The sequence below is a fragment of the Tachysurus fulvidraco genome, chromosome 2, assembly GCF_022655615.1.
Source record: "Tachysurus fulvidraco isolate hzauxx_2018 chromosome 2, HZAU_PFXX_2.0, whole genome shotgun sequence".
NCBI lineage: Eukaryota > Metazoa > Chordata > Actinopteri > Siluriformes > Bagridae > Tachysurus > Tachysurus fulvidraco.
This window is the reverse complement of record NC_062519.1, coordinates 11,180,938-11,196,970: the sequence shown is the minus strand read 5'-3', so window position 1 is coordinate 11,196,970 and position 16,033 is coordinate 11,180,938. Positions and strand designations below refer to the sequence as shown.

The 16,033-nt window shown below is 36.9% G+C and overlaps 1 protein-coding gene across 5 annotated transcripts in view; it reads left to right on the top strand.

Annotated features, from left to right (window-relative positions):
* Window positions 1-16,033, top strand: part of phf2 (PHD finger protein 2) — a 48,949-nt gene that overhangs the window by 14,327 nt on the left and 18,589 nt on the right. For all 5 annotated transcript variants that reach the window (XR_003440265.2, XR_003440264.2, XR_003440263.2 and 2 more), the window contains exons 4-9: window positions 466-626; window positions 1,489-1,630; window positions 3,042-3,228; window positions 13,767-13,929; window positions 14,434-14,521; window positions 14,801-14,907. Coding sequence is in view for 2 of the 5 variants with exons in the window: in XM_027143856.2 (XP_026999657.1) it covers window positions 466-626; window positions 1,489-1,630; window positions 3,042-3,228; window positions 13,767-13,929; window positions 14,434-14,521; window positions 14,801-14,907 (848 nt within the window). In the remaining 3 variants the exon portion in view is untranslated. The remainder of the gene's footprint in view (window positions 1-465; window positions 627-1,488; window positions 1,631-3,041; window positions 3,229-13,766; window positions 13,930-14,433; window positions 14,522-14,800; window positions 14,908-16,033) is intronic.

The window sequence follows — 16,033 nt, the reverse complement described above, 5'->3', positions numbered from 1 at the left end:
ATTGAGATTCGTGCTACCAATACCGACAACATACAAGACTCACATTCACAGTTCCTGATATGGGTGTGTGCTTAATAATTTTTTAATCTGTTATAGGCAAGAAACACTTTTTGAATTGCGAGGATATAAATGCGAGAAATATCCACCTAAAATACACTATGTATATTAATGAATTAATTATCTATTGTTATTATTGATGTTTTTTGTCAGTATCATTGGAAACTAAATTTTATATTGTAAAAACACTTTGAGTCAACAGTTGTTGCATTAAATGTTTGATTCAGGTCACTTCATACCCATTAGGTCAGAGACACATTATACAAATTTTCTGTAGTGTTTATACAACGGAACATTTCTGTAGTGTTTATACAACAGATTTTACAATAGTTCCTTTAAAGATAGTACTATCTTTGTTAACATACTACAATGGCATCATTTAAAAGGTGGTAATGTGCTTTTTTGCAGCTCAGAAGATGTGGTGGTTAAGCTCAGTGGGAATCAGCTAACCTTAGACTATCTAGAAGAAAAAGGCTTCAATGAGCCAATCTTGATTCAGAAGAAAGAGGGGCTTGGACTGACCATGCCTGCTCCCACCTTTTATGTCAGTGATGTGGAAAACTATGTTGGTAAGAACTAAGATCTTTCAAATGTTTAAATTTTTTTAGGTTTTGTGTTTTGTGTTAGGTTATTATCAGAGATGCTAAATTATTATCATAGATGTTATCATTATTATAACTCCATCATTATTATGTCCAGATATGGCAATGGCTATAAAAGATCATTATTAGTAATCATGTGATGATATACAGTTAAGAGGGTATACCCCAAAATAGTACTACAGGTCACAATATGATATTCCAATATTTATAAAGGTCAGTAAAACATTTTCCATTGCAAAACAAGATTAATAAAACATGTTTATGGAAAGTTATTTGGGATTATGGATTATTACATTTCTTTGATTCATGGCTAACAATGATTCTCATAAAAAGTTCACTGGTTCATGCATCTTAAAGCCAGCCATGGGTTTTTAAGTCTGGAATAATTCCAGGTAATTTGTACATGCACTTACAAAAAGATAGTGTATTATTATTTAGTACCCAGTTAGATATCTATACCTAAAAATAATGTAGCAGTTTCTGTAACTGAACAACTAGAAATTTGTTCTGCTGCTGTATTTGAACATTTGTAAAAGCATGTCAAAACTTATGATATTCTGTTGGGAAATTTGTGTAATTTTCACATCATCCTAGCACTATTAGTTAAAATTGGGTTTAACTATTAACAAGAATTTTCATCCTTTTCATTAAGGAAAATTAAACAGTATATAAATTTTAACATTATGCAGCAGCCTGCATAATGCTCTCATCCGTATTGTCCATTAGAGGGCACCAGTGCATCATGAATGTTTAACCCTGAATGCTGAATCAGTGTTTTCAACCATAATCAATGGTACATATATGGAATTATTTCTCCTTTTTATTCCAGGGCCTGATGTTCTTGTGGATGTTGTGGATGTCACCAAACAGACAGACAGCAAAATGAAGTTAAAAGAATTTGTGGATTATTATTACAGCACAAACAGAAAGAAGGTGTTAAATGTCATCAATCTGGAATTCTCACAGACAAGGTGAGCACAGCAGTGTGGATTTCTCTAACATTAATATTATTTCTATACAATAAACTATTTGCTGCCTTCAATATAGTAAGAATTGTGCATATTATCATGACATAATTAAAACTTTAAAACAATACATGACATATACTTTTGAGCTTTTTTCCCCAAGTGTAACTAAAAATATATAGATATGTTTACAACCTTGTAGCTCTCACAATCACAAGATAACCATGACTATGTGAATGTGCTCAGAGCTGAGAATGTATGTCACTCTGGGTAAGGGCTGCCAAATGCTGTAAATGAAAACTGAGCAGTTGTGTGGAATTCTTAGACTGTGTTAGTGACTTTATTAATAACAAAAACTCCAGGCACAAAGCTAGTGACTTTTTTGAGCAGACAATAGTGATTGTCCTTTACTTGATATGGCTCTCAGCTTGCATAATAGCTTTGTTCTTGATGATTCAGTGAATGTATAACCATGATGTCACCTGGTGACTTCTAGTGACTTTTTGAGCATGCATTAGCTAATTTCCCCTGAAAAGAATTTGTAACACTGACAAGATGCTGGTGAAGTTGGTTACAGTAATATTAAATACAAATTCAGGAATTTGCCTTTTACACAATATAAATTTAGCTTTAAAAATAGCTTTAATTTAGTTAGCTTGCTAACTAGGTTACTTTTTTAGGCAATATGAACTACCCTGATGTTAGCTAAATTGCTATCAAATAAGTTATCCGCTTACAAAATATAATAGCCTAGCGAGGTTATATATTTGGTGATGTTATACCTACAGTATATACCTCTAAATACCTTTAATCAGTGAACTTGATTACTAAGTTTTCCAGGTACTGTCTGTATGTACCAGGCTAACTTAGTTAATGTTGGTAATTGATGACTGGTCCATTCTGTTTGTTATGCAAACTTACCTTTTTGTTAGTTTATGTTATTTGTTAGTTTAGGGTATTTGTGATGATGGAGCTAATTTATTACAATGGCATTTATTAGAAGAAGAATTTTAAACGTTACTGCAATGGTAACCATTAGGATTTAGTACCTAAAAACAAATGAGCAGGAGCTTCTTTTCTCTTTCAGATAGCAACTGTTCATTAAGGATTTTATGAGACAGCTGGCATTAGCTTGAAAGTTTAAGCTTTGAAAATTGATCTGTTTGAGCATTGTAGAGATGACAGAGTTGAACAGAATAAGGTTCTAAGGCACAGCTCCATTGCCTCTTAGAAATTACAGCAGGTATTTTAGCCTAATTGTGCAAAATCTAACTGTTAACTGAAAATAGACAAATGTTTTAACAATCCTGCTCAGATTTCAGTAAACGTCTTCTATATGACTTAAGGTGCTGCAAATCGACTCTCTTGCAGTGACAGGCACATTTTGTCTTTATTTTCTGTGTGTATTTTTTCCCAGAATGGCTAGTATTGTTGAAAGTCCACAGATTGTGAGGAGGCTGTCATGGGTGGCGAACTACTGGCCTGATGATGCTCTGCTTGGGAAACCCCAAGTCACCAAATACTGTCTGATCTGTGTGAAGGACAGCTATACCGATTTCCACATTGAGTGTGCTGGTGCCTCTGTGTGGTACCATGTGCTAAAGGTAAATAACCTGAAATCATATTCTACATTTTTAACAGTTATTATGTATAAGCTGTATAATTTAATAAACACAGCTGGTGTAAAAAAACAACCAAGAAAACAACAACAAAAAAACATTTTGTTTTTGTACTTGTTTCAGTCCAGGTTAATCCCTATAAGTATTAGATGAATAAAACATTATTATTATTATTATTATTATTATTATTATTATTATCATTATTATTATCATCATAATAATAATGATAATAATAATAACAACAACAACAACAACAACAATAATAATAATATGGATGAATATATAATAAAAATACATCTGTAGATAGATATATAGATAAATATAATTGCATATAAATGCAATTTTAAAACATTTTATTTATTTTATTTATCTACATAAGGTATCCAATGATATATCATTTTGTTAAAAGGTAGGTATGCCATATTATACAAAGTATATGTGATTCCTTAATCTAGTAGTCCTTAAAACAAATATACTAAAGGATCTTTCTCTAAAATAACTGTATAAAAATGAGAACAGGAGCAGATGGTCTCTGGGCAGTATGTGATGTCTGTAGGTTAAGCTGGTCCTTATAATAACTTATAATTTCATTCATATACCACTGACCACCTTCTATTTTAGTGTAAGGTTTAAAACTTCCTTTGACTAAATAAGACAGTGGTTTCTTAGTTTAAAAACTCTTGACGATGACTCATTTAATTTTCATCAACTCAATTTGCAAGGTTTTCTCTATAAACATAAAGGCAGGCTGTACTCCTCACTTGTTCCACAGACTAAATGCTGTAATATGTAATCACACAGGCCACCAGAAACTTTCCACTTTCTTATGACAGCTAACAGTGGTAACATTTAATCCTGCAGACTGACAAGGTCGAAGTAGTTAAGAAATCATTATGCAAAAATAAAGTTTTCTGAAAAGAAACAGTCAATAAAAATATAAAACTGTGTTTCTAACACCAGGAACACACAGACTTTATAGCACTGTGAAACGACTTCTGTGAGTTCTTGCTTAGATGGAGGTAAACTCACCAACTTAAGGAAACAGGGAAAGGAAACACCAACAGCAAGTATTTAAATAGAGCACAAGGTACCAGAACAGCTTTAGATTTGCCTTGGCATAGATTCTGCAGAGATGTGGAGCTTTATTGCTGGGGTGAAACAATAAATTCCATCATTTAGTATATTGGTGTGGTGGGTGGGGGAAAAGCCTACACCTCCCATAAGACTTCATTTAGGTTGATATCTGGTGACCCAGAGTGTTATGGAATAAGGGTTTCTTTAATGTCTCAAAAATCCCTTAATTTTAAAAGCCACTGAATTTTCACACATACCATGCTCTCATATATTATATATGATATATGCAATATAAATATACACCAATCAGCCATCACTTTAAATCACCTGCCTAATATTGTATAGGTCCCTCTTGTGCCAGTAAAACAGCTCTGACTCATCGAGGCATGGACTCCACAAGACCTGAAGTGTACTGTGGTATCTGGCACCATGACGATAGCAGCAAATCTATTAAGTCCTGTAAGATGTGAATCACAGTTGTTTGTCCAGCACATCCCAAAGATTGGATTTGAGAACTGGGAAATTTGGAGGGCCCATATACAGCCCCACATACAGCAAAACATGAAGCACTTTGTTTTCTGACACCTTTCTATCATAGCCAACATTAACATTATCAGCAGTTTGTGCTACAGTACCTCTTCATTAGGATTGTGTATCAGTGAGCCTTGGGTGAGCATGACCATGTCACTGGTTCAGTGGGTTCACCTTCCTTGTACCACTTTAGGTACTAAACACTGCATACCGTGAACACCCCAGATAACCCACCATTTTGGCGATGTGCTGGCCCAATTATCTAGCCATCACAAATTGGTCTATTTCAAAGTCACTTGCCCATTTGTCCTGCTTTCAGTGCATCAGCTTCAAGAAATGATTGTTTTCTTTAACCCGAATATGTCCCACCCATTAAAAGGTACCATGGTAAGATAATCAATGTTATTAACTTCACCTATCACAAATGCTAAATGCAACAGTTGTAAGTATAGTAACTCCGTAACAGTGAAGCACAAAAAATAAGTGCATTTGTAAGGTTTCTCCTTAAAATGATGTATTTTTATACCACACTTTCTCTTAAACAAACCATTGTTTCCTTTTAACTTTGTCACAAGATACAGATGTCAATTATTAAAACATTCTGAATTCCGTTATAAGCTTATTATGATGTTGGCTTTTTAGAAGCCAACATTCTGATTTCCGTTATAAGCTTATTATTATTATTATTATTATTATTATTATTATTATTATTATTATTAATGGTGCTTGCAAAGCATCATTATTGTTATTCTGCATACTTATTAATGGTGCTTGCAAATCATCATTATTGTTATTCTGCATACTTATTTATTATTATTAATGGTGCTTGCTAAAGCAACATTCTTATTCTCTTGCATACTTATTAATGGTGCTTGCAAAGCATCATTATTGTTATTCTGCATACTTATTATTATTATTATTATTATTATTATTATTATTATTATTATTATTATTATTAATGGTGCTTGAAAAGCATCATTATTGTTATTCTGCATACTTATTATTATTAATGGTGCTTGCTAAAGCAACATTCTTATTCTCTTGCATACTTATTAATGGTGCTTGCAAAGCATCATTATTGTTATTCTGCATACTTAATAATAATAATAATAATAATAATATTATTATTATTATTATTATTAATAATGGTGCTTGCAAAGCATCATTATTGTTATTCTGCATACTTATTATTATGTTGGCTTTGTAGAAGCCAACATTCTGATTTCCGTTATAAGCTTATTATTATTATTATTATTATTATTATTATTATTATTATTATTATTATTAGACAGAAATTTGCGGCCCAGGGCGTTCGAGCCACATGCATCAAATTCGGATATATCGTAGACCCTGGTCTGAAGTTTGTTGCTTCTATTTTTCTAAGAGATCGGAATTCCGGCATTCCCGGTACGGAAGCTCAAAGTGGCCTTTTTTCCCATAGACTTCCATTATAAACATAACTCGGCAAGTTTTCGAGCGATTTACACCGAGCTCGGACAGGTTCTTTAGGACCTTACTCCGGACTTCTGACGGAATTTTCGGTTTTCCCGTAGTCGACGATCGAACATCCCATAGACTTGAATGGGGAATTCCGAAAATTCCTCTAAGCTCTCACACACATAGCGAGCGCAGAGCTCAGGCACGGCTTCTCTCTCTGTGATCCACGCAGTATAATAATAAGTAGAATCCCATAATGACTGCAGTATTGACATGAAATGTCCAAACCCTCAGTAGCCACTTTTTGCCAAAAGTATTGGCACCCCACCGGATATTCTGGTGACGTCACTCGACACCACGCGACGTCACGTGTAGCCCCGCCCCCAAAACAAGCGAAATCAAAAATTTGCACAACATGGACATGTGACATATCAAAACACTCAGCACAATGAGGGGAACTGCCCCACGGGTATTATGGTCACGTCACGTGACGTCACGTGACGTCACGTGACGACACGTAATGACACGTGAAAATTAAACATTTGCACAACATGGACATGTGACATATCAAAACACTCAGCACAATGAGGGGAACTGCCCCACGGGCATTCTGGCCACGTGACGTCACGTGAAAATAAAAAAAATCAAAACTGCCCCACGGGTATTCTGGCCACGTCACGTGACGTCACGTGACGACACGTGACGACATGTGACGACATGTGAAAATAAAAAATTTGCACAACATGGACATGTGACATATCAAAACACTCAGCACAATGAGGGGAACTGCCCCACGGGTATTCTCGTCACGTCGCGTGACGTCACGTGTAGCCCCGCCCCCAAAACAAGCGAAATCAAAAATTTGCACAACATGGACATGTGACATATCAAAACACTCATCACATTGAGGGGAACTGCCCCACAGGTATTCTGGTCACGTCACGTGACGTCACGTGATGTCACATGTAGCCCCTCCCCAAAAACAAGCAAAATTAAAAATTTGCACAACATGGACATGTGACATATCAAAACACTCAGCACAATGAGGGGAACTGCCCCACGGGTATTCTGGTCACGTCACGTGACGTCACGCGAGGTCACGTGTAGCCCCGCCCCCAAAACAAGCAAAATCCAAAATTTGCACAACATGGACATGTGACATATCAAAACACTCAGCACAATGAGGGGACCTGCCCCACGGGTATTCTGGTCACGTCACGTGACGTCACGTGAGGTCACGTGAAAATGAAAAATTTGCACAACATGGACATGTGACATATCAAAACACTCAGCACATTGAAGGGAACTGCCCCACGGGTATTATGGTCTTGTCACGTGACGTCACGTGTAGCCCCGCCCCCAAAACAAGCGAAATCAAAAATTTGCACAACATGGACATGTGACATATCAAAACACTCAGCACAATGAGGGGAACTGCCCCACGGGTATTCTGGTCTTGTCACGTGACGTCACGTGTAGCCCCGCCCCCAAAACAAGCGAAATCAAAAATTTGCACAACATGGACATGTGACATATCAAAACACTCAGCACATTGAGGGGAACTGCCCCACAGGTTCTCTGGTCACATCACGTGACGTCACGTGACGTCAAGTGAAAATTAAAAATTTGCACAATATGGACATGTGATATATCAAAACACTCAGCACAATGAGGGGAACTGCCCCATGGGTATTCTGGTCACGTCACATGCTCATGTCTGCTCACCTTCAAAAGTATTGGCACCCTAGTGGTCCAGCAGCTTTCACAATATTTCTGTCCATTCGCCTCCAAAATGCACCGGCCTTTGCGAATACTTGCACCGTCAAAGCCAACATCAAAGTTTGTCGTGACGAACTTTACAAATCTAGTTATTAATGGTGCTTGTTAAAGCAACATTCTTATTCTCTTGCATACTTATTAATGTGCTTGCTAAAGCACATTCTTATTCTCTTGCATACTTATTATTATTAATGGTGCTTGCAAAGCATCATTATTGTTATTCTGCATACTTATTATTAATGTGCTTGCTAAAGCACATTCTTATTCTCTTGCATACTTATTATTGTTATTATTATTATTATTATTATTATTATTATTATTATTAATGTGCTTGCAAAGCACATTCTTATTCTCTTGCATACTTCTTCTTCTTCTTCTTCTTCTTCTTCTTCTTCCGGACACTTTTTCGGCGCGTAACTTGTCCTGCAGCTTTTGTCCTAGACCCATAAATGAGGTGTCAAATCGACCGGCTCATTGAGGAGAGGTGTGCTATCTATTTTGTAAGCGATCAGAATTCCAGAATTCCCAGTATGGAAGTTCAAAGGGGTGTTTTTTTCCCCATAGACTTGAATGGGGAATCTCTCTGTAGATGTGCTAACATCCAAAAGAGGGCAGCAGACACCAGTGAATCTGTCAGATCACACAACGTTGGAAGAAAAAGATCAAGGACGGAAGTACATTTTTCGGTCAGAAACGCGTTTTGGATTAAAGCGTTTTGGATTAAAAGGCTTACATATTCCAGTTCCTTATACTCTTGGGGATTTTTTTACAAGCATTTGTTTTGGAAAATTAAGTGAGAGCCCGAAAACAAAGGACGGAAGTGGATTGTTGTTTACACATTTCGGTCGGTACACATTTCGGCGTTTTTAGATTAAAAGGCTTACATATTCCAGTTCCTTAGACTCTTGGGGATTTTTTACAAGCATTTGTTTTGGAAAATATTCCCCCAGTGACGAAAGGTAAGCGCCGCCTATTTCCGGTGACTATCAACTTGGATTAAATTAGTATGATGGCTATAAATCATATTATGCTTTGTGTGTGGGCTTAATAAAATCCTGAGAGTCTAAGCTTTCAAACAATATAACATTTAACTGTGTATTTAATGCTTAAAACTAGTGGTCGCGTGCCTTGGACAGCACGGCGGTCACATATGTTGTTGTTTCTGCCATTTGTATAACTTTTTGTTGTTTTCAACTATCAGTGTAGTTTTTATAATTTTTTATTTCAGTTTAAACTAATGTCCTTTTAAGAACAGCAACGGTTCTTTTAAGAGCCACCCATTAATTAAAATTAAGCGCATTTTTTCTTTGTCTCCTCACATTACATAATTATTTTTTAAACATATGACACGTATATCACAAAGAATGATAAGAATGACTTTAATATAATAAGGCTTGGGTATTGTTAGACATGCCATTCTTCACATTAGTGAATTAATACATAAAACCGCAAAGGCTTTCTCGTGTTCCTGGATGGCCTAGTGGATAGCGAATCCGTTTAGCATGCAGAGATTCGGAGTTCGAATCCATCCTTGGACAGTTTTTTTTTTTTTCTAAAAGTTTATAATAAAGGTTCATTAGTTGACATTAGTTACCACATTACTTAACATGAACTAATAATGAACTGCACTATAACCTCTCTGATCAAACTTAACTCAAAGCTAGCTATATATCTGAATTGGGGGGTTTCACATAAGTGATGATCCAGACCACTCATTAAAATAAGGCAGCCAGAAAACGATCTCTTTGCTTTGAGTTATTTATATGAACTCTCATTTACTTTACCCTCATTACAATGTGACACAAGTCATTGAACAACATATCTTAGAAATTCCAACTGTAAAACAAAACCAGTCTTATCTAGGGTAGATGTCCAGTTTTAAGCAGGCTCACAACACTGAAGACGAAAGCAAAAAGGTTCTTGCGAGGAATTGATAAGCTTATCCGTATTGTGTTGTCTTCTGAGTGCTTTACGGCATATCCATCACCACCTCCTCAAATAAGATAGCTGCATTCTCCAATCACCGTTTTAATCCATTGTCCATGTTATACTGTTAAGTATGCAATGGGGGTGACACAAGAGGCCCTTCTATAAATACAAAATTAACTCAATTACAAGTTTGCATTCATTAAGAGTACACTACAAACAGTGCCAGAGATATAACAGTCATTCATATAAAGTCAAAACATTGCAGTAAATATACTCACAATGGCAATAAAAAAAACTGTTTCCCATTAAGAGGCCTTTCACTGAAGCCAACACAAACCCTGATAAACCTAGACTCGGGTGGAAGCCATTTTCTTTTCCTTTACTAGTCTATCCCCTTCTAAACATTCAACATCAAGGTTGCCCCCTATAGGTAAGGAATAGAACAACTAGTAACAGGCTAGACCTGTTACAGCACTTCTACAGCATTTATTCATTTTGTTCATGTTAATTTCAACATTTACTAATACATTATTAACACCGTGTTAACATTACTTAATATACTGTGAACTAACATGAACAAAGAATAAACTTTATTTTAACAAAGATTACTAAATACAATAATTTATTGCTCATGGTTAGTAAATGTTAGTTAATACATTACATTTGAACTAATGATCCTTATTGTAACGTGATTATATTTTTTCGGAGTAAAATCACTGATTGATGCTTTAGTTCAAGATCTTCATGGCGCTTGTTTCAGGAAAAGATAAATGGATTTTCAGGTGTGCTCTTTTGTTGCAGGTGAGAAACTAGTCTGCAAATATAACCATAGTAACTGTGCAGCCATACCCTAGCAACGATGTAGTGCACCTTACGAACCATATTGCAATATAAAGAAGCCATATCTCAGTTACACAACATAAAACACTCAGCAAGATGAGGGGAACTGACGTCACGTGTAGCCCCGCCCCAAAATAAGCGAAATCAAAAATTTAGCACAACATGGACATGTCATATATCAAAACACTAAGCACGATGAGGGGAACTGACATCACGTGCAAGCACATTCACATTTTCTTTAGGAAATGTACCGTTCTAGTTATTATTATTATACTTCTTCCAGACACTTTTTCGGCGCGTAACTTGTCCTGCAGCTTTTCTCCTAGACCCATAAATGAGGTGTCAGATCAACCGGCTCATTGAGGAGAGGTGTGCGCTATGACTTTTGTAAGCGATCCGACCAACGATGTTCACACAGCGGACGAAAAAGCGGCCAAAAAAGTCCCATAGAAATGAATGGGAAATTCCTAAAATTCCTTTAAGCTCTCACACACGCAGCGTGCGCAGAGGTCAGGCACGGCTTCTCTCTCTGTGTTCTCCTAGTAAATGTTGATGTATTGGAGACTCTCAATACATGTAACTATCAACTCCACACTATCAATCCAATGATTTCAAAAGTATTGGCCCCCTGGTGACGGCACTCGACACCACGTGACGTCACGTGTAGCCCTGCCCCCAAAATTAGCGAAATCAAAAATTTAGCACAACATGGACATCTCATATATCAAAACACTCAGCACGAAGAGGGGAAGTGCATCACGTGTTTTGGTGACGTCACGTGTAGCCTCGCCTCCAACAAAAAGCAAAATCATTCATTTTGCACAACATGGACGTGTCATATATCAAAACCTCAGCCCGATTAGGGGAACTCCCTCATGCGTGTTTTGGTCACGTCATGTGACTTCATGTGTAGCCCCACCCCCAGAATAAGCAAAATCATAAATTTTGCACAACATGGACGTGTCATATATCAAAACACTCAGCCCGATGAAGGGAACTGCCTCACACATGTTTTGGTGACGTCATGTGTAGCCCCTCCCCCAAAGTAAGTGAAATCAAAATGTTTGCACAACATGGACATGTCATATATCAAAACACTCAGCCCGATGAAGGGAACTGCCTCACACGTGTTTTGGTGACGTCACGTGTAGCCCCTCCCCCAAAGTAAGTGAAATCAAAAAGTTAGCACAACATAGACATGTCATATATATAAAAACACTCAGCACAATGAGGGGTTCTGCCTCCCGCATGTTTTGGTCACGTCACGTGACGTCACGTGTAGCCCCACCCCCAAAATATGCTAAATCAAAACGTTAGCACAACATGGACATATCATGTATCAAAACACTCAGCAAGATGAGGGGAAGTCGCCACGTGCAAGCACCATTCACATTTTCTTCAGGAAATGTACAATTCTAGTTATTATTAATGTGCTTGCTAAAGCACATTCTTATTCTCTTGCGTACTTATTAAGGTGCTTGCTAAAGCACATTCTTATTCTCTTGCATACTTCTTCTTCTTCTTCTTCTGGACACTTTTTCGACGTGTAACTTGTCCCGCAGCTTTTGTCCTAGACCCATGATTGAGTTGTCAAATTGAAGGGCTCATTGAGGAGTGGTGTGCTTTGACTTTTATAAGCGATCTGACCAACGATGTTCGCACAGCGGACGAAAAAGCGGCCAAAAAATTCCCATAGAAATGAATTGGAAATTCCTTTAAGCTCTCACACACGCAGCGTGGGCAGAGCTCAGGCACGGCTTCTGTCTCTGTGCTCTCCTAGTCAATGTAGATGTAAAGGAGACTCTCAATACATGTAACTATCAACTCCACACTATCAATCCAATGATTCCAAAAGTATTGGCCCCCTGGTGACGGCACTCGACACCACGTGACGTCACGTGTAGCCCCGCCCCCAAAATTAGCGAAATCAAAAATTTAGCACAACATGGACATGTCATATATCAAACCACTCAGCACGATGAGGGGAACTGACGTCACTTGTAGCCCCACCCCCAAAATAAGCGAAATCAAAAATTTAGCACAACATGGACATGTCATATATCAAACCACTCAGCACGATGAGGGGAAGTGCCTCACGTGTTTTTTGGTCACATTTAACCCCGCCCCCAAAACAAGCGAAATCAAAAATTTGCACAACATGGACATGTGACATATCAAAACACTCAGCACAATGAGGGGAACTGCCTCACGGGTATTCAGATCACATCACATGCTCATATCTGCTCGCCTCCAAAAGTATTGGCACCCTAGCGGTCCAGTAGCTTTCACAATCTTTCTGTCCACTTTCCTCTTAAGTAAGTAACACTGACCTTTATGTCCAAAATGCACCGGACTTTGCTAATACTTGCATCGTCAAAGCCAAAATCAAAGACGAACTTTACAAATCTAGTTATTATTTATTTTTGAAAAATTGTAGTTGATTTTGCCTCTGCATGTCAGATTTATGTCTCTGGGTATATGTTAGATATATTTTCCACTATACATTTGCAGTTCTTACACTGATAACAGTTGTTCTTCTGCTACTCACTTTAATTTCAAATGTTATGGAAATTATATTGGAAATGCATTTTACTGTTATCGATACTGTTAAAACTACCATAGTAAAGTCAACAGTATTGTTTATCAGCATTATTTGTATGAATTGATTACGTTGCAAAAAAGTCTTCAAAACTACAAAAAGGAATGTCAGTGATTATTGTACCTTAATGCTACACTGATATTGAAAAAAGGAAATAATTTAATACAGAACAGCAACATGCTCTTCAGGATTAAAATCAAAATATGCTTGCAATATATTATGCAAGACAGTATCAATATACAGATAGGATCTACAGTACACTGTATTAGTCTTATAATGTACATTAATTATAGAATTAATGACAGAGCATGTAATATACTGCCTTTGTTCTTAGGGTGAGAAGATTTTCTTTCTGATCAAGCCCACCTCAGCTAATCTGTCTCTGTATGAGCGCTGGAGATCCTCATCCAACCACTGTGAGATGTTCTTCGCAGACCAGGTGGACAAGTGCTACAAATGCACAGTGAAGCAGGGCCAGACGCTCTTTATTCCATCAGGTAATATAGGAAAATCAGAAAGCCACTGCATTTGTAATGGTCAGTCAGTAGAAAGCACTGCACTGTCCTTTCAGGCCAGTTCATCCATACCAGCCTTAGCAAACCATGTCTTCATGGACTTTGATTTGTGCACAAGGGGCATTGTCATCCTGGAACAGGTTTGAGCTGCTGAGTTACAGTAAAAAACTGTCAATGCTACAGCATACAAAGGCATTATGTACAGTTCTGTTTTTTTCAGCAGGGGCAATAGTTCAGGGAAGAACCACATATAGGTGTAATTCTCAGAAGTATTAAAAAAATATATCTAAAATATTCCATTCAGATAATTTTTAATACTATTATGCATAATTTATGCTGAGGGAAACTGTAGAACTTTATTTGTGATTATACTGTACATAAAATGTAAAAGTTTTACCATTTTTAAAGGTTTATTCAGGCCAACACACAAGTAGTAAATACGTCAATAGTGTAACACTGCTGAACTTGTGTAATCTGTCCTTGCAGGATGGATTAATGCAGTATTGACGCCTGTGGACTGTCTTGCCTTCTCCGGGCACTTTGTCCACAATTTAAGTGTTGAGATGCAGATGAGGTTAGTGACATTTCTACTTTCAGTACAATACTTTAAAGGCAACATGACAGTTATAATTAGTTTTCATAAGGCTTGTGGTATATCATGATTGGAATCATTTATCCAGATTTTCTGCTTTAGATCTATGCTTGCAATTGATGAGTATTGGAGTGTAAAACCCTGTTTCTCATTGTTCCTTACAGTCAGCCTTATGGGCATCTAGCAGGCAGAAGTACCCCTTTTAGATTGCACTTTTTGTAATTCCACATTGGAAAAGTCAATTTGTTTATCTCCACTCAGGGCATATGAGGTGGAAAAACGACTCAAGATTGCTAGTCTCACTCCATTTCCCAATTTTGAGACAGCATGCTGGTACGCTGGGAGGCACTACCTGGAGAGATTTAAAAGTGAGTACTTCTTTGGTTATTAAATGTTGTTGGGGTTAAATTTTTTACCCCACAAACTCATTTAATGACATATGGAAAGGTCCAGGTAGAACACACGTAATATATAATATGCCATAATTTAAAAAAAGCAAACAAATGTTATAAAACTGCATTGCATAAGATTTTTCTTCGTCAAAAAATTATTTTCAGGCTGCACAAACAATGTATACAGTATGATGATCAGCTTTTGTGAGTCTCCCTGACATACTGTAATTATTATTCATAGTCAGCACTGAATTATACATTATAATGCCAGTTGAAATATTTCAAATGTCATCACACAGAAATCAGGAAAGAGAGAGTGGGAGACTGTAAACAAAGAGTTTTGCTAGAGTGAATCTGATATTAAAGATCAAGCTAGTTTTTTAATTGTTTGAAGCTAATGAATGATAGTGAGAGTTTTTTCCTTGTTACACAGTTGCAAAGTTGTTATAATAAGCAAGCCAACACTAAAGCCAAAGCTACTTCACTTGACTAGCTAACACTAGCTTACTTGTGTGTAATGCCTTTGACAAAAAAGAAAAATAAAAAGAAAGAAAATAATATCCCCTTTTACCTAATAAAATATATGGACAACACAAATCAGTTAATTACACGTGAGAAACCGAAGGTGATATTTGAACTTGATATTGGTAACTATGAGGAACAATATGTTTCCTAAACAGTCAGGACAAGTCTGGCTATAAATATCCTAGTAGCTTCCAAGTAATTTGTTGTTGTATGATGAACTTTTTTCCCCTTTTTATTCTATTACACCTATACATTCATTTCTTTAAAATGAAAAGAACAACTTGAGGACAAGCAAAGTTTCAAAAGGAGTTGGGTCATAAGGGCTCCTCCTGTTTCCAGCTGAGGCCTGCTGAGCAGATGAAGCGAACTCATACAGCAAAGAATATTATTGCAGTTGTTAGATCAGTGCATAATGGAGTTCACAGATGATTAGCTTCAAAAGGCAGAATCACTTGCTCCATTACAAACCAGTTTAAACTTTTCTCAGCTGGCCTTCTGGTCTCTATTTATCTTTCCACCATTTTCTCCACTGCTCACGTTTCTTAATTTTGTCAGATCTCAGTGGTCCACACAGCTG